General features: G+C 40.6%; 1 protein-coding gene across 41 annotated transcripts in view; it reads left to right on the top strand.

Moving 5' to 3' along the window:
* neb (nebulin) overlaps positions 1 to 18,788 on the top strand; it is a 293,069-nt gene that overhangs the window by 174,714 nt on the left and 99,567 nt on the right. For all 41 annotated transcript variants that reach the window (XM_072579807.1, XM_072579845.1, XM_072579844.1 and 38 more), the window contains 14 exons: positions 3,076 to 3,180; positions 4,915 to 5,019; positions 7,347 to 7,454; positions 7,606 to 7,719; positions 8,314 to 8,511; positions 9,883 to 9,987; positions 10,113 to 10,217; positions 10,939 to 11,046; positions 11,130 to 11,237; positions 15,460 to 15,567; positions 15,666 to 15,770; positions 15,870 to 15,974; positions 16,067 to 16,165; positions 16,879 to 16,983. In XM_072579807.1, coding sequence (XP_072435908.1) covers positions 3,076 to 3,180; positions 4,915 to 5,019; positions 7,347 to 7,454; positions 7,606 to 7,719; positions 8,314 to 8,511; positions 9,883 to 9,987; positions 10,113 to 10,217; positions 10,939 to 11,046; positions 11,130 to 11,237; positions 15,460 to 15,567; positions 15,666 to 15,770; positions 15,870 to 15,974; positions 16,067 to 16,165; positions 16,879 to 16,983 — 1,578 coding nt within the window. The remainder of the gene's footprint in view (positions 1 to 3,075; positions 3,181 to 4,914; positions 5,020 to 7,346; positions 7,455 to 7,605; positions 7,720 to 8,313; positions 8,512 to 9,882; positions 9,988 to 10,112; positions 10,218 to 10,938; positions 11,047 to 11,129; positions 11,238 to 15,459; positions 15,568 to 15,665; positions 15,771 to 15,869; positions 15,975 to 16,066; positions 16,166 to 16,878; positions 16,984 to 18,788) is intronic.

The raw sequence follows: 18,788 nt of genomic DNA, 5'->3' as shown, positions 1-18,788 counted from the left end.
TCTGTGCTATCAGTTTGCATGCTATTAAAACACTTCAGATAAATTTTTGCAACATCTTATTGCTGTTAGTTTTTTGCATTAGGTTTTGGGACTTGAAAGAATCCATTAGGCCATACACTAGAACTTACTTACATAACAACTTGCAAAATATGTTAAATATTGTGAAAGAAGGATAGGAACTCAATTTTTTTTTTTGTTTTACATTCATCAGGATCGAGATTAGACTGTGGCTCTCATTGTTGATGTAATCGAGCCTATTGACTCTCAAACTGAGCTAATTGATTAACCTTAGGTCAGGCAGGTCAACTGTCACTGGTCAGGGCATTACCATAGGAAATGCAGCACAGACTGACAGTCCCATAACCCTTTGTCACTGAAAAAGGGTGACCAGACTAATTAGTGCCCATTCCCATGCTGTATAAATTGATGTTCCCTTTCAAAGTTTGGTTTCTTGCATCCCAGCCCTGATGAATGCAAAACTTAAATCTCTTTTTCGTAAAATTTAAATTCTGTACTACTGAGCAATTATTTATAAAAGATCACATTGTTTCACGTGGTAAAACAGTTGGTTGAATCCATACTTTGGTGACTAGTGGGAAGATAGATTAGTGTACAAAAATACAGTGCCATTAAATACAAGCTCTACTCAGTGATTTTTCAAATGCTGAGTTTCTAATCTCACCCAAGTCTATCACAAGAAAGTGCTAAGTGGAACCAAAAGGGAAATGTCAGGAAAAATAGCAGCAAGTCTTTGAAGCTTTATGCTACCTTGCTATGGGGATAGTGCATGCAGAAGACTGGAAGCAGCCACTGTTCTTTCCAATAAATTACAGTTATATATAGCTTGTAGATTAACATGACAAGAAATGAGCATTAGCAAAGCACAACACAACATTATCATGAAAAATAACTAAATAACATTTAAAAAGTTAAATATGATGCAATGCTTCAAATTAGTGATATTTGCAGTGTACTGTTAGACCAACGATCCTCAGTTTAACAAAATATGAGTACTGGAAGCTGAGTGGAATCTTGTGCTCAGCTTATAGACAGGATAGTCACATAACAAGGTGCTCTCTTGTGGTATCCCTGAATTTCTATGCCTTCTACCCGCTCTCCACTGTAACTAGGCTTGGAGCTACGGACATGCTTGATATGGGGCCCTTCAAAGGCCAATTAAGTGCCAGGAAAGGCCACCACCCCACAGCAGCTTGAATTGACCAAGGTGTAGGCAGTTCTGTAGCAATGTAGTGTGAATGACAGGTAAACTTGGGTAAGTAAACCTGTCAGCTCTGGGGGGAATGGAGGATGCAGGAGTCCCTTAATCACAGGCAATTGGAGAGACAATAGGGAGTCCACTGAACGCTACACTTCCTCTCACTTCTGATTACCATTCCTCAATCCAGAAAGCTCTCAACCACATGTTCTAAATTAAGCACCCCCACCCTCCCACCATCCCAGGCCAACGAGTAATTTACTTATTTTTCAACTCGGTCCTTGAAGTTTAAAGTGATGTACAAAGAAAGCAAAAGTCATATAGTCATAGGGATGCACAACATGGAAACAGGCCCCTCAGCCCACCTCTTCTATGCTGATCAGATATCCTAAATGAATCTAGTCCCATTTGCCAGCATTCAGCCTAAATCCCTCTAAACCCTTTCTTTTATGTATCCATCCAGAAGCTTTTAAAATGTAATCGTACCAGCCTCCACCACCTCCTCTGGCAGTTCATTTCAACACCCTCTGCATGAAAATGATGCCCATAAGGTCTCTTTTAAATTTTTTCCCTTAAAACTATAGTAAAAAGGCCTTGACTATTTACCCTGTCCGTGCCCCTCATGTTCCAGGGAAAACAGCCCCAGCCTATTCAGCCTCTGCCTATAGCTCAAAACCTCCAACCTGGCATTTTCCTTGTAAATCTTTACTGAACTCTTTCACATTTCACAACATTTGGTGATTGGTTAGAGTATGGAATGCACTGGAAGTATAGTGGAAGCAGGTTCAATTGAGATATTCAAGAGACTGCTAATGATTATTGGGATAGAAAAAAGTGTACAAGGGTATGTGGAGAAAGCAAAAGATTGGCACTAAGAAATGAAACTTGTTTGGAGAGCTGGTGCAGGTATGATGGGCCATATGGCCTCCTCCTGCACAAAAACTAGGCAATCTACTGTCTGTTGCCTCACCACTGCTTGACTAGCATTAGATTTGATCCTTGTCTTAAGGAGTCAATGACATATATCACATTCTTTCCAGCTGTCTGACCAGACAAGTTTCTGCCTATTGTCTGAAATAAAATAGAGCTACTAAAGGACACATTCTTCTTGATATAATCTTTATCTTGCATTCAATGAGTAAACCAACAAGTGTATTTCGTGAGAGCAGAATACTGATTCGTTGGCAAATCATCTCTGATTGATAGAGGTGTTGCCACGGAAAATGCATCCATTCATGAGGACTGACAGTTAAATCTAGCAGTGAATTGATAATTATCATAAATGCGTGCATTCTCCATAACAATGTCTCTACATATCAGTCTACCTGCCAATTTATCAGCACTTTCCTCTCTTTTGTTTCATTCACTAGTGGGCCATGCCAGCATTTATTACCTCCTTTGTCCTGTTGTCGTCTATATGCTATAGGTTAATCCACATGCCATTAGAGAGAGAATTCCAGAATTATGACCCAGTGACAGTGAAAGAACAGCAATATATTTCCAAGTAAGAACAGTGAGTGGCTAGGAGAGGCACTTGCTGTTTGTAGTCTCCCCATGTATCTGCTGGCTTTGTCCTTCTAGATGGATCTGGTCATGGGTTCAGAAGGTGTTGCATAATGATCATTGTTGAATTTCTGTAGTGTTTACTGTAGATAGTCCACACAACAGTCTAACTGTTGATCTTCACCTTGGATTGGCATTCTTACAAAATTGTCCTGATGAATGCAAGTTGAAAAGTTTGACAAATATCTTATTTCAGGAATACTCAAGTTCTGAGTCATCAAACAACTGTTTGAGATGATATATCTTGTTGGCAGGAAAACAACATTTGATAAATTTGTACACTTGATTTATTGCAGATCAAATACAGAACTGATGGAAAGAAAAATTTTGAGAACTATACTGTGATCACAGATACACCAGTCTATGTGACAGCTGTTCAGAGTGGCCTTCAGTTAAGTGATGTAAGTATTTGTCTGCTTTCACTCCAATAGTCTTAAATAGCTTGACTTTTTAGTCTGCAAATTCATCATTATCTGAGAACTCTTTCCATGTATACTCCTGTGTGAGCTCTTCTGTCTTTTAAACTCCTTTATGTAGCAGGGCCTGGAGGTTATGGTTGGTCTGACTGGTAGATTAATGTATTTCATTCACATTCCTCTCCCTGACATTTTAGCTCTGGTTAAAATAAAAAAGTTTAGATTAAACCTTCATTGACAAAGTTCTCCAGTCGAGACGTGTGGTGCTGGAAAAACACAGCAGGCCAGGCAGCATCCGAGGAGCTTCTGAAGAAGGGCTTATGCCCGAAATGTCGATTCTCCTGCTCCTCGGATACTGCCTGGCCTGCTGTGTTTTTCCAGCACCACACTTCTCAACTCTGGTCTCCAGCATCTGCAGTCCTCTTTCTCCTAGTTGATCTTAACCTACTGCGAATCCTCTTGCAAGGATGCAAACCTTGAAGAAGCTCTCCTCCTCCCTCATTCCTGAAGAAGGGCTTATGCCCGAAACGTCAATTCTCCTGCAGTCCTCACTTTCTCAAAGTCCTCCAGGTGTTGTGCCCCAACTATATTGGGTTAGAAACTTTCAATCATCATGTTGGTTATTTGGGTGAAAAAGTAGAATGGCGGAGCAGTACTGCTACACAATATTTCATGTCAAATTGGCCTCAAGAAACTGGTGGCTTCAAAATTGGAAGAGGGTAATTTCCTCATGTCTACTGGCTTCACTGAGAGAAATGTGAAAAACCCAGAACATTTATGCCACAGAAAGAGGTCATTCAGTCTATCATGTCTGTGCCAACCAAAAAAGAGTTATGAAGCCTTATCCCATTTTTCAGCTCCCTTTATGTTATGCAATTTAAGTGTGTATCCAAGTACCATATATACTCGAGTAATAGTCAAATCTTTTGGACTACTTTTTAAGGTTAAATTTATGGGGTTGACTATTACATGGATGCTACTTTTGAGGGGCTGAAATTCATACCATATCATTAGCAGAAGCCCAGTTGATCTCTAAACAAATGAAGAAAAAAAAGAAAATTATGGTAATTCTGAAAACCCAGAACAGAACAAAACAGCCAGTGGACTGGAAGACCGGGAACGGAGTGGAACAACCGGCAGACTGGAAACTGGAGCGGGGTGTGACGGCTGGCACACTGACTCATAAACATTGATCTGCCATCTGTGAAGAACTAGAGTCGACTTTTACATGAAATATATGGAATATTTCAGGTTATTTGACCAAAAATAGGAGTTGATTTTTATGAGATTGACTATTACTCGAGCCTATACAGTATATGATGAGGATTTTTGACTCTACCACCCATTCAGACAGATGCCTTATATATGTAAATTATGCTCATAGCATTTGTCTGAGGACCAACTCCCAATTTTGCATTAACTAAATCGAACTTTCCCTGTAAACAATTGGTCCAGAACTATCATGACCTAATCAGCAGATCTTGAAGGAACTGTTGGAGTCTATTCACAAAAAGAGGGTGCAAACATTTTTATGTTTATGTTCTTTGAAGGCAAGAGGAGGAAGGCCTCTATCTGCAGTTTTGCATCCTTTGTTTCACCTGATGGATGGCAGTTATTGTCCTTTCTGTGTACTAATTTTATTGGGAAGATTTCCATGTCTTAGGTCACAATATGTTATGTAACCTACAACTAACAGGTGGATTGTTTTTGTTGTTGCAGGTTAGATACAAAGAGAACTATGAGAAAAACAAGGACAAATACACAACTGTTTTAAATACAGTGGACTACAACAGGACCAATGACCTCAAAACTATGTTTAGCAGTGTAAGTTTTACAGCATGGATATTTTGAGGAAGTAGTAAATGGATTTTCTTTACAAGGGGATAAACCGATATATTTCAGAAATACGCATGGAGGTTCAGTGAATAAGTGCACTACATGATGATGCATTTAGCAAAATATTCTTTGGTCAGATGAACATGAGTGAATGGTGATCTGGTATCAGAGCTAGGTCAGTTCCGCTGAAACTGCAATCTAAAATTAATTGTCATCTTTGGGTAAGTTGAGGAAGAAAGGAGAAGAAATGGAAAAATCTCTTTCCCCTATCCTTAATATGTGAGATGATTGGAATTATGTTATTGCTGTGTTAGTGATACCATTGCAAAAGTCTCTGTTAACAATAACTGCCAACCATATGAGATGGATATGAAGACATTGCCCAATGAAGACAAGTATGATTGTCCAATGCCTTTGTCTACTCATACATGTTACTATTGACGATATTTTAAACGTACTTACTTATCAAAATTGTTAGGTGTTAGTCATCCCATCAGTTCACCTGTAGTCACTAGACATTCCTTTCCACTGTGCTCTTTCCAGTTTGTCACTCTTCCCTTCATAAGATATGATTGGGATAGTTTTTCAGATGGTAGTCAAAAACTTAAACTGCAGGACTGGGATGAGGCAGGTAACTTAAAAAAAATCTGGTTTCTTTTGTAAAAGTAGTATGAACTATTTCATGTATTTTGAGAAACTTGAGTCAAGGGCCAGAACACTCAGAATTAGACACATCCAAATTGGCATATGATAAAGAAAAAACAAAATATACTAGGATGCAGCAATCAGATGATTCCAAACTTGCGATTTGCAAATTTGTAGATTAATGGAGAAAAGGAAATCAGAGGAAGGTGAAAAATCCCACAAGTTGAAGTTCCTGGAGGAGAACCAGTTACTAGCGGTGTACTGCAAGGCTTGGTGTTGGGTCCACTTCTGTTCGTCATTTTTATAAATGACCTGGATGAGGGCTTAGAAGGGTGGGTTATAAATCTGCGGACGACACTAAGGTCGGTGGAGTTGTGGATAATGACGAAAGATGTAGTAGGTTTCAGAGACACATAGATAGGATGCAGAGCTGGGCTGAGAGGTGGCAAATGGAATTTAATGTGGACAAGTGTGAGGTGATGCACTTTGACTGGAGTAATCGGAATGCAAAGTACTGAGCTAATGGTAGGATTCTTGAGAGTGCAGATGAGCACAGATCACTGAAAGTTGCCACCCAGATTGACAGGGCTGTTAAGAAGGCATACAGTGTTTTGGCCTTTATTAATAGAGGGATTGAGTTCCGAAATCAGGAGGTCATCCTGCAGCTGTACAAAACTCCGGTACGGCCACACTTGGAGTATTGTGAACAGTTCTGGTCACCGCATTATAAGAAGGAAGTGGAAGCTTTGGAAAGGGTGCAGAGGAGATTTACTAGGATGTTGCCTGGTATGGAAGGAATGGCTTACGAAGAAAGTCTGAGGGCCTTGAGGCTGTTCTCGTTAGAGAGAAGAAGGTTGAGAGGTGACTTAATAGAGACATATAAGATAACCAGAGGGTTAGATAGGGTGGACAGGGAGAGCCTTTTTCCAAGTATGAGAATGGCAAACACGAGGGGACACAACTTTAAAGTGAGGGGAGATAGGTATAAGACAGATGTCAGAGGTAGTTTCTTTACTCAGAGAGTAGTAAGGGTATGGAATGCTTTGCCTGCATCGGTCGTAGATTCGCCAAGTTTAAGTGCATTTAAGTCGTCGTTGGACAGGCAAGTGGACGTACATGGAATAGTGTAGGTGGGATGGGCTTCAGATTAGTATGACAGGGCGGTGTAACATCAAGGGCCGAAGGCCCTGTACTGCACTGTAATGTTCTATGTTCCATGTACTAATTAGAAGGGAAAGGTTTCAATGCAGTGAGGAGTAGGATGGATTAGAAATGTGTAAGGATGACAAAATTTATGCAACAGCTCATTAACTTTGATAAAATAATGCTGTTATGCTCTTGTATTTCATGGCATCATCCAAGACTTTGGTGTATGATTGTGTCTTTTCTTGGGCAGTCAAGTGACGTGCTCCCCATCTCTTGTCATTTATTTATTTGACTGTTCATGTTTGCATCTTTGTGGTATCAAGATCATCAACATTCTGGAACAATATGCAATGTTTGTTCTAGTAACATGCATTCTTGCCAACTTGTTGAATTGCTTATCTGTTTGTTAGTATGTTAATTTGAATCGCCATCATTGTTTTACATGCTGTTTCTGACAATGTTGTTTAATGTGAAAACAATGCTTCTTCGACTTCCACATAATCAACTATGTATTGTTTCTCTAGAATGCTTACAAACTGGCCTGGGATAAGATGAAAGCAACAAGTTATACAATGCCAGGAGATGCGTTTTCGATAGCTCTGGCCAAGAATCAGAAAGACGTTCTTAGTCCAGTAAGTAGAAAATTGTCATCAAATGTAATTAAGGCCAAGTTGCTGAGGGTACATCCTTACCTTCCTGGCAGTGGCAAGAAGAACGAGTTTTTGCAATTTGTTTTTTTTCTCTCATGCAAGTTTATCAAACTGTGTGCACTCAATCTTTCAGATAAAGTATCGTGAAGAGTACGAGAAGTTCAAGGCTCTCTACACATTGCCACGTTCTGTGGAGGATGACCCACATACCATGCAATGTCTAAAAGCTGGCAAGTTGAACCTTGACGTAAGTAGTGCTCAGGTTGGACCATGAATCCCGTGTGAGTAGGCCTAAATAATTTACAACCCTCCCTAATTACCACTGCACTTCCTTCTGTGGCCACTGTAACTCTGTTACGGCCAAAGTATCCTCAGGTGTTCCAAGAATTGAGTTGATCGGAGCATGTTTTTAAGAAACAAGAGGAAGAATGATTTTGATCTGGGGGTAGGGGTTAAATTCTCCCCAGTGCTCTGTTATTAAACCAGAATCGTTTGATAATTACAGACAGATCAAGTATCACCCAGGGTGCACTATACTCACTCTTCGTGCAAAGTCCTGTATAAGTCATAATGAACTGCCTCAATTAATTATTTTGCATTGACTTGTTTAAACTTGTATTTTTTTTCTATTCTTACAATATTAAACATATTTTTTGCCAAACGTTTGTACATTTTACAAACACCAGTTGTCTACTTTGTATCAGGCCATGACATAAGGAGAATTATTGTTGAGCCTTATTCTTTTTGCTGAATTTTATTTGTTGCTATTTCATTTAATGAGAGTTGACTATTGGGATGAAAATTCGCTGGGATTAATCCACTTGGCCTGTGCTTTGTGCAGCGTCTGTACAGAAAAAATTACGAAGATAACAAAATGAAGGTGCACATCATGCCTGACATGCTGGAAGTGGTTAGTGCCAAAGACACCCAAGCCAAAGTCAGCTATATTGACTATCGCAAGTATCTCCACGAATGGACATGCCTGCCAGATCTGCAGATTAATATACATGCCAAGAAGGTCTGCGAGCAACTGAGTGATGTAAGTGTTAGTTTTCGTTTCATATTAATTTAGACCAAATAGGCAGTTGTAGTAGCTGAAAATGTGTTGCTGGAAAAGCGCAGCGGGTCAGACAGCATCCAAGGAGCAGGAGAATCGACGTTTCGGGCATGAGCCCTTCAAATGACCTGCTGCGCTTTTCCAGCAATACATTTTCAGCTCTGGTCTCCAGCATCTGCAGTCCTCACTTTCTCCTAGTTGTAGTAGCTGTCCAGTACTGAAGTACAAAGATTCAGTGAAAATGGAATCATGAGAGAATAAAAAACATCTCACTGGAATCTTGGCAAAACATATTGGGAAGCAGATTCAGTAGCAACATTTGAATGGAAAGCATAAATTGGATGTGCACTTTTATAGGTACATAATTATAGAAAGTTCTGGAGCAATGCAGGGAGAGCAGCGGGATGGCTAGTTCTCCCAAATTGCTATCACAGGCACCAAAAGTCCACCTTCTATGCAATTTCCTGGTTCAATGGATAAAGGCAATGTACCATCAACTACCGATGCATAAAGTTGTGGTACACATCGGTACCAATGACATCTGTAGGGAAAGGGAGAAGGACCTGAAAAGAGAAAATAGGGAGTTAGATTGGAAGCTAGAAGGCAGGATAAGCGGAGTAGTATCGGAATGAATATGACCCTACTGTTTGTACAGTTTACTACATGGGCATGTAGAAAACCACAAAGCACACTCAGTGAAGCTTACTAAACACTGAGAGGTCTGGATAGGGTGGATGAGGAGAAAATGTTTCCACTAGTAAGAGAGACTAGGACCTGAGAGCACAGCCTCAGAGTGAAGGGATGAACCTTTAGAACTGAGATAAGAAGGAGTTTCTTCAGCTAGTGGGTGGTGAGTCTGTGGAACTCATTGCCGTAGAACGCTGTGGAGACCAAGTCATTGACTATATTTAAGACAGAGATAGCTAGGTTCTTGATGATTAAGGAGATCAAGGTTTAAGTATAGAAGGCAGGAGAATGGGTTGAGAAAAATGTCAAACGTGACTGAATGGTGGGCTGAATGAACTAATTCTGCTACTGTCTCTCATGGTATTATGGTCTTATGCTGGAAGCAAGCAATTACATCAGCATCTAAGACTAAGCAATCTTTGGAGGTGCTAAGAAGAAGGCCTAATAAATTTCATGCTCTTTATATAGTGGCCTCTAGCAATCCCTACCAATGTGATAATTAGACTGCTTCCTACTTGTTGGAAATGCTGAAAGTTAGAAATTACAGTTGAAGTTCCCTTCTCTTGTATTTCTACTGTTGTTTTCCTATCTTTTGGTCAGATTTGAGTTAGATGACAGCTAACAAGCATCGTCGTGATAATTATGTTTTTCGTTCTATCTTTTCAGGTTCTGTACAAAGATGATCTCAACTGGCTTAAAGGAATTGGTTGCAATGTCTGGGACACTCCTCAGATACTTCATGCTAAGAAATCCTATGATCTCCAAAGTGCTGTATGTTGGAGGGATTTGTCACTGCAATGTGTTATTGGCATTGATTCTCTCTTTCCTTCTTGTTACTTGTCTTTTAACTGCCACTGATCATTTAATTTCTTTTCCACTTTTATTTATCTCTGCAGATTCAATACAAGGCGAAGGCTGAGGCATCAAGGGACCAGTTCACACCAGTCATGGATACTCCCACTTACCGGCAGTCTGTCACCAATGCTAAACAGTTGAGTGATGTAAGTATTTTTTGAACCAGTTTCTAAAAAGAGACGTCAATAACATAGACTTAGAAATCTACTATCAGCTACAGGTTAAAACAGAATGATAAATTCTAGATAGTGCTGCTTCCATACAAAACAGGTACTGTTTTATTACACTTTAATAATAAGTGTACGGGCAGCACGGTGGCTCAGTGGTTAGCACTGCTGCATCACAGCATCAGGGACCCAGGTTCAATTCCTGCCTTGGGCAAATGTCTGTGTGGAGTTTGCACATTCTCCCCGTGTCTGCGTGGGTTTGCTCCGGTTTCCTCCCACAGTCCAAAGATGTGCAAGTTAGGTGAATTGGCCATGTTAAATTGCCCGTAGTGTTCAGTGCAGGGGAATGGGTCTGGGTGGGTTGCTCTTCAGAGGGTCAGTGTGGACTTGTTGGGCCGAAGGGCCTGTTTCCACACTGTAGGGAATCTAATCTCATCGAATAAAATATCATCAAAGCTCAACCTGATTTGTCGTATGTTTTCTGACTTTTGAATATTTACATATATGTCTATTTACGTTGTGTATTCATATTAGAAGATATATACTTCTACTGATACACATTGTACTGACATAAAAGCATTTCAAGAGAGAGATATATGTACATTGATGTGTAATTCAATTATTTTGCTTTCAATATTTTGATAATATAGTATGATTGAAAGTGAAATATTCTATTTATTCTCTTCCTTCTGTTTTTCAGTTTGTGTATCACAATGCTTATGTGACAAATATTAGAGGCACAGTTGCTCCAACCACAAAGACTGTGGATCTGGATAGAGCTAGGCATGCCTATAAGTTACAGAGTGAGGTAAGTGTGCATCTCTGTTAGATTTTCAAAATAAATTGCGAGAAGCCTCTCCAACTAATTGGACTTTAACATTCCTTTTGTAGAATCTTTATCGTGATACAGGCCGAAGCCTTCTCCCCACTGGATATACCATTCCAGCAGATATCCCATTCTTAAAGCATGCCAGAAATGTTGACCATAACCGCAGCGATGTAAGTATTACCCTAAACCCCACATTTGAATCTCTCGAATCAGGTTTCCACACTTGCTGCTGCACTAAATGAACTGTTCGCGAAGTTACAAAGCATGTTCTGTCTGACGATGACAAACATAGATTTCTCTCCAGGTCTTCAGCCTTTGACATGGTTCTCAATGCTGTTTTTATCCAATGCTTCTCCACTGCTATCAGGCAGGCAGGACTGAGGTCACATAATTCCATTCTTATTTATGAAACTTCAGTCAATCACTGGATCTCCAGGACCTATCCATGGCCACCCTACTATTTCTCATCTACATGCTGCCCTCCAGCTACATCATTCAAAGACACAGAATTAACTTTTCCATGTACCGCACTTTGCTCTCTCTCACCACCATTTCTCTCAATTCCTCCACTGTTAGTAAATTATGCAACTGTTTATCTCTCATTCAGTACTGGATGAACAGAAATTTTCTCCAATTAAATAATGAAAAGGCTGAAGCCAATGTTTTCAGTCAGTACTCCAGAATTTCATTTCCCAGTCACCATCACCATCCTGGTCTCTAGCAATGGTCTAATATTCAGCCAGTCTGCTTTCTTTGTGTTAATTTTGATTTCAAGTCAGGTTTTCACCATGAATGAGATCACTTATTTCCATTTCAGAACATCAGCTCTTAACTCATCAGCTACTCTTTTATGCCTTTGTTTCCTCTAGACCTGACCATTCCAAAACACTCTTGGTTGGTCTCCTATATTCTATCCTTCAGAAAGTTTCAAAACTCTGCTGCCTGTAACTTAACACAGCAAGTGTTATCCCTTTATCCCTGTACTCACAACATGCATTGGCTCCATCCGGATTTAAAATTCCCAATTCTTGCTTTCATGTCTATGACTTTGCCCCTTTCTGTCTCCGGGGTCTCTTCCCAGATATCTGTGCTTCTCCAATACTGACCGTTTGTGCAACTCCAATTTCAATTGCACCTCCACTACTGGTCATGCTTTTCATTTCTTGGGCCGCAACTCACCCTTCAGCTCTCTGTCTCTTAAAGACACTCCTTAACTATTTCTCTAACCAAGCTTTTGGCCATTTAACCTAATATTGAAATGACACCCATATCATGAATTGTTGATAATCAGCCAGATAATATTAGGGTCTGAGAACTACTTCTCAGTGATGTATGCCCCCACCAGAGATACAAAGTCAGGTTTCTGAAATGGCCAAACAGAAGACTGTGTGAGACTATATAAATTATAACATGGATAGAAACTGATGAACGAACTCAATAAGCAATTCAAGTATAATTGGAATGTTAAACTGTTTCAAAAAAATAAAAGAGAAGATATAACTTTATCTCAAGGGCAGAATCCTGGTTCACATAATGGATAGTGTTACAATAAAACATATCAACTACAGTGTCCAGCAAGTCTTAAAGCGGAATCTATCAACTATGGTATCTATCAATTCTGAAAGTAACATTTACTTTAATTGCCTCAGTGTAATTATCATTTACATAAATGATTTGGATGCGAGCATAAGAGGTAGTTAGTAAGTTTGCAGATGACACCAAAATTGGAGGTGTAGTGGACAGCAAGAGGGTTATCTCAGATTACAACAGGATCTGGACCAGATGGGCCAATGGGCTGAATAGTGGCAGATGGAGTTTAATTCAGATAAATGTGAGGTGCTGCATTTTGGAAAAGCAAATCTTAGCAGGACTTATACACTTAATGGTAAGGACCTAGGGAGTGTTGCTGAACGAAGAGACCTTGGAGTGCAGGTTCATAGCTCCTTGAAAGTGGAGTCGCAGGTAGATAGGATAGTGAAGAAGGCATTTGATATGCTTTCCTTTATTGGTCAGAGTATTGAGTACAGGAGTTGGGAGGTCATGTTGCGGCTGTACAGGACATTGGTTAGGCCACTGTTGGAATATTGCGTGCAATTCTGGTCTCCTTCCTATCGGAAAGATGTTGTGAAACTTGAAAGGGTTCAGAAAAGATATACAAGGATGTTGTGAGGGTTGGAGGATCTGAGCTAGGGAGAGGCTGAACAGGCTGGGGCTGTTTTCCCTGGACCGTCAGAGGCTGAGGGGTGACCTTATAGAGGTTAACAAAATTATGAGGGGCATGGATAGGATAAAGAGACAAAGTCTTTTCCCTGGGGTCTGAGAGTCCAGAACTAGAGGGCATAGGTTTAGGGTGAGAGGGGAAATATAGAAAAGAGACCTAAGGGACAACCTTTTCATGCAGAGGGTGATATGTGTATGGAACAAGCTGCCAGAGGATGTGGTGGAGGCTGGTACAATTGCAACATTTAAGAGGCATTTGGATGGGTATATGAATAGGAAGGGTTTGGAGGGATATGGGCCGGGTGCTGGCAAGTGGGACTAGATTGGGTTGGGATATCTGTCGTCATGGATGGGTTGGACCGAAGGGTCTGTTTCCATGCTGTACATCTCTATGACTCTATGACTAAGTGAAATATATCTGTCCCAGTTTTGGAGAAAATCATCTTCGCTGAATCTCAGCAGTTAAACCTTTATCTTAAGATGAGACTCGTAAGTGAGGGAAGTTAATCTGAAGAATACATCGATTTCAACCTGTTTAATGTTCTTTGAAGATGGAAAATAATTCCTCATGCATAGGATGGTTTCTTAATTGTAATTAATTTCAGCCCATTTATAATAAAAATTTGGTTTTAATCACTTCCTTCCGACTTCAGAACAACATTTTCTGATTCTATGAAAATTTATATAACTAAAATTTACAAAACAATATCTCAGAGTATTATTGATTCTAGAAACGCTTAGTTTGCGAGGGCTGTGGTGCTTAACTTCCATTAGTTTTAGGATTATGATGTGCTTCTAGATCGTTTAAATTCCAATTGAGTGTGGATTATCAGTACATTTTACCAAATTTACCTACATTGCACTTTTGTTACCAGACATTGTGTAAGAAATATGCAAGTGTGCAGTTTTTGGGTGTGGATTTCTTACCACGAAATCTGTAAAAGTCATTGTCTTTAAAAAAGCCCTTTTAAATTATTTTCACCATTTTTAGCCTAACATACTTAATTAAGGCTGTTTTTGTTTAAATAGATTCTTGACAGCAAAATGTATTGAGTAGAGCGAAATTAAATATAATATCCTTTATTGTCATGTGTACTCTGTACAGAAGTACTGCAGTACAGTGAAAAGATTTTACCTATTGGTACTGGTACCAGTACCTAGGTACAAATCTAGGATACAAAAGATCAATGAAAAGTAGTATCATTATTTAGTGTCTTAACAAATAAGTTAGAGGTAAGATTGTTATAACATAATTGATGGGTTGACATTACAGTCTGGTAAAGTATTTCAGATCGACATTACTTTGCAGCAGCACATTGAACACATGGTTTGACTGCCCCCCCCCCCCACCCCAAAGTTCTGTAAATGCATTTTTTTCCAACTGCTGTGCCATTTGTGTTTAGTTGTCAACATCCACATTTGCTTTGCTGCATAACTTTTCCACAAAGCATCCTGTTCTCTTTCTGACAATATTCCATCAGCAATCATTAAAGACCAGTTTTTAACTTTTTAGCCTTTTTAAAAAAAATTATAGCTATTTTTCTTTCCTGCCCTTTGCTAACAGTTCTGTAGTAGCACTTATATCAGAATATTGTAGATTCAAGTCCCAGTCTGGAGGTAGTGGCACAAAATCTAGCTGGAAGTACCATGTGAGTACCAGTGACAGGCACCATCTGTTGGATGGAATATTATATGCAGCTTCACCTGCTTGTTTGGATGGACATGAAAATCGCTTGGTATAATTTCAGGGAAGGAGGAAATGTTATCTCTGGTGTCATGGCTAGTACATATCCATCAAACAGTATAACTGAAATATATTACCTGCTATGGTATTATTCCTGCCCTTAATTACTTCATAGTCAATACTTTGAAATGTCACTGATGTAACGTAGGGAAGTATTGCTTGTACTGTTCCTCTAGGGTGAATGCTAATCATCCATTGTTTCTCAGGATAATAGTCACACAAACCCATGTGGTGAATGCAGGTAGTGGTATTAGAACAATATTCACTGTAACTCAGAAAGGTCACTAGACTAAATACAAACACATGGAATCAAAGGGTTTATATGGCACAAATATTTATGTTTGTGCCTTCTGTTCAAACACTATAACTAAGACTTTGTTCTTTAGATGGGCTTGATTGTCAAAAACATTTCTCATTTTCTTTTATAGCTGAAGTACAAGGAAGCTTATGAACATATGAAAGCAAGAGGCTACAAATTGATCCCAGAAACCATTAGCATTACTGCAGCCAAGAAAGCAGATCTTATTTTGAACCAGGTAATGTAGGTGTACTGTTAGCATGAACACATCCATCAGAAAAGATTACCTTGGGAAAGGTGAATATTTGATGCATTTAATTCCTTTCTCTGATGCAGCGTCTATATCGGTTACTTTATGACACTAACAAAGACAAGATTCACCCAACGCATGACACTCCAGAAATTCGTCAAGTCAAAGCTACACAGGAGGCGATCAGTGATGTAAGTTTAAGAATTGAGTGAAATTGTCTCAATAAATTAACCAAGCATACTCTATTTGATGAACAGAATTCAATGATTTTACTTTTTGCCTTCCTTTAGCTGATATATAAGTCGGACTACTTCCGGTTGAAAGGTCAGAAGATTTCCCTTCCCATCACTCCTGAGCTGCTCCATCACCGATATGTTGGTGTTATCACCAGCGATGTAATTATTAAATCATTTATTCATACATTTTGTTTAAATTTTTCTTTAATGTTTTCTGAATAGTACTAAGTTTGTGACTATTCCTTCTAAAGAATAAGTACAAGGAAGAGCTTCAGTGGCTGAGGGGCATTGGATGCTTCCTGTATGGAACTCCTGAAATGATACGAGTGCGTGACTTCCACAAATTCTGGGTATGCTTTCCATTTTTTGTAATCCAGATATACCAGTTGTTATGATCTAAAATTATGTCATAAAAGTGAGTTTTAATTTAGCCAAAAAGGTTGGTCTAAGATCATGAATGATGCTGAAGGGCTTTGGCCCAAAGGACTTTCCTGCCCCTTGGATGCTGTCTGACTCACTGTGCTCTTCCAGTTCCACATCCATTGACTCTGACTTACAGCATCTGCAGTCCTTACTGTGTCCGAAGCAGTCTGTTAGCAGGATGGCTGTTTGTGATGCACAGTAACGCCAACAGTACAAGTTCAGTTCCTGTAGTGGCTGAGATCACCATGAAGGTCCCACCTTCTCACCCTACCCCTTGCCTGAGACATAGTGACCCTTAGGCTAAACAACCACCAGTTGTTTCTCTCTAATGAGAGAGCTGGCCTATGGTTCCCTGGGACAGCGGTACGTTTGCCTTACATATACGTAAATGACAGGAAAACTCCATGAATGTTGAAATTCTGAAATAAAACTGACAATGCTGGAAATGCTCATTTGATCTAGCAACATCTCTAGAGTGAGAAAAATGAAGTTAATCTTTCAGTTTGGCAGCCTAGCTTACTGGGGGTAAACATTGTAACTCTTGAGATAGTAAGTAGTATTTCTGAAAATACTTATCTTCCCGATCTAGTAAAATTTACTTGAAAATACTTTAAACTTCTTTTTTGTGTTTTTCTTTCAGACTGGCTATGACAAAGCTGCCAAAAAATTGCGTGACAAGCATACTTCAGTTCTTGATACTCCTGAATACAGACGCGTGACGGAACTGAAAACTCACTTGAGCAATGTAAGTATCCAACCACTTCATGGAATGCAAATAAGAATGGAATTGTAACTCCACCTTTAATCTCAAATGGATGGTAGATTTTTATTATGCATGAATAAGGGAGGACATGATGGCTCAGTGGTTAGCACTGCTGCCTCCCAATGCCAGGGACCAGGGTTCGATTCCACCCTCGGGCAGCTGTCTTTGTGGAGTTTGCACGTTCTCCCATTGTCTGCGTGGGTTTCCTCCCACAGTCTGGGGATGTGTAGTTTAGGTGAATCAGCTATGAGAAATGTAGGGTTACAAGGAAAGGGTAAGAGGTTGGATTTGGGTAGGATGCCCTTCAGAGAGTTGATGTTGGCTCGATGGTGTTGTGCTGGAAAAGCACAGTAGGTCAGGCAGCATCTGAGGAGCAGGAGAATCAGCATTTCGGGTATAAGCCCTTCATCAGGAATGAGGCTTGTGGACCGGGGAGCTGAGAGATAAATGGGGGAGTTGGGGCTAGAGGGAAGGTAGCTGGGAATGTAGTAGGTAGATGAAGGTTGGGGGTGAAGATGATACATCGGAGTGGAGGGTGGAGTGGATAGATGGGAAAGATGATGGACAGGTCAGGAGGGTGGTGCCGAGTTGGAGGCTTGGGACTAGGATAATGTGGGGGGAGGAGAATTGAGGAAACTGTTGAAATTCACATTGATCCCGTGTGGTAGCAGGGTCCTAAGGTGCAATATGAGGTGTTCTTCCTCCAGGCGTTGGGTAATTCGGGTTTGGTGATGGACGAGGCCCAGGACCTGCATGTCCTTGACCAAGTGGAAGGGGGAGTTGAAGTGTTCAGCTATAGGTTGGTGGGATTGGTTGGTGCAGGTGTCCCAGAGATGCTCTCTGAAACGATCTGCAAGGAGGCATCCTAACTCCCCGATGTAAAGGAGACCACATCGGGTGCAATGGATGCAATAGATGACATTGGTGGAGGTACAGGTAAATCTCTGTTGGATGTGGAAGGCTTCTTTGGGGCCATGGATGGAGGTGAGGGGAATGGTGTGGTCGCAGGTTTTGCACTTCCTGTGGTGGTAGGGGAAGGTGCCAGCAATGGCGTGTGGGCTGGTGGGGGATTTAGACCTGACTAGGCAGTCGTGGAGGGAATGGTCTCTCCGGAACATTGATAGGGGTGGGGTGGGAAATATCTCTCTGGTGGTGGGGTCCATTTGTAGGTGGACCAAGTGATGGAGGATGATGCGATGTATGCAGAGGTTGGTGGGGTGGAAGGTGAGAAGCAGGGGATGTTTTGTCCTTGTTGCATTGGGGTGGGGCTCAAGGGCAGTGATGCGGGAAGTGGAGGAGATGTGCTGGAGGGCATCATTGACCATGTGGGAAAGGAAATTGCAATCTTGTAAGAAGGAGGCCACCTGGGATTTTCTGAGGTGAAATTGGTCATCCAGGGAACAGATGTGGTGGACATGGAGGAATTGGGAATAAGGGATGGTGTTTTTACAGGAAGTAGTATGGGAGGAGGTGAAGTCTAGGTAGCTGTGGGAGTTGCTGGGCTTGTAGTAGATGTCCATGGTCAGTCAGTTGTCGGAGATGGAGATGGAGAGGTGCAGGAAGGGAGGTTACTGAAATGGTCCAGGTGAATTTGAGGTCAGGGTGGAAGGTATTGGTAAAGTTGATGAACTGTTCAACCTCCTCGTGGAAGAATGAGGTAGCACCAATATGGTCATCGATGTAGAAAAAGACAGGTGGGGGCTGGTGCCAGTGTAACTGTGGAAGCTGGATTGTTCCATGTATCCAACAAAGAGGCAGCATAGCTGGGTCCCATGCAGGTGCTCATG

The sequence above is a fragment of the Chiloscyllium punctatum genome, chromosome 10 (genome assembly GCF_047496795.1).
Source record: "Chiloscyllium punctatum isolate Juve2018m chromosome 10, sChiPun1.3, whole genome shotgun sequence".
NCBI classification, from domain to species: Eukaryota; Metazoa; Chordata; class Chondrichthyes; order Orectolobiformes; family Hemiscylliidae; genus Chiloscyllium; species Chiloscyllium punctatum.
This window is presented reverse-complemented; position numbering and strand designations above follow the sequence as displayed.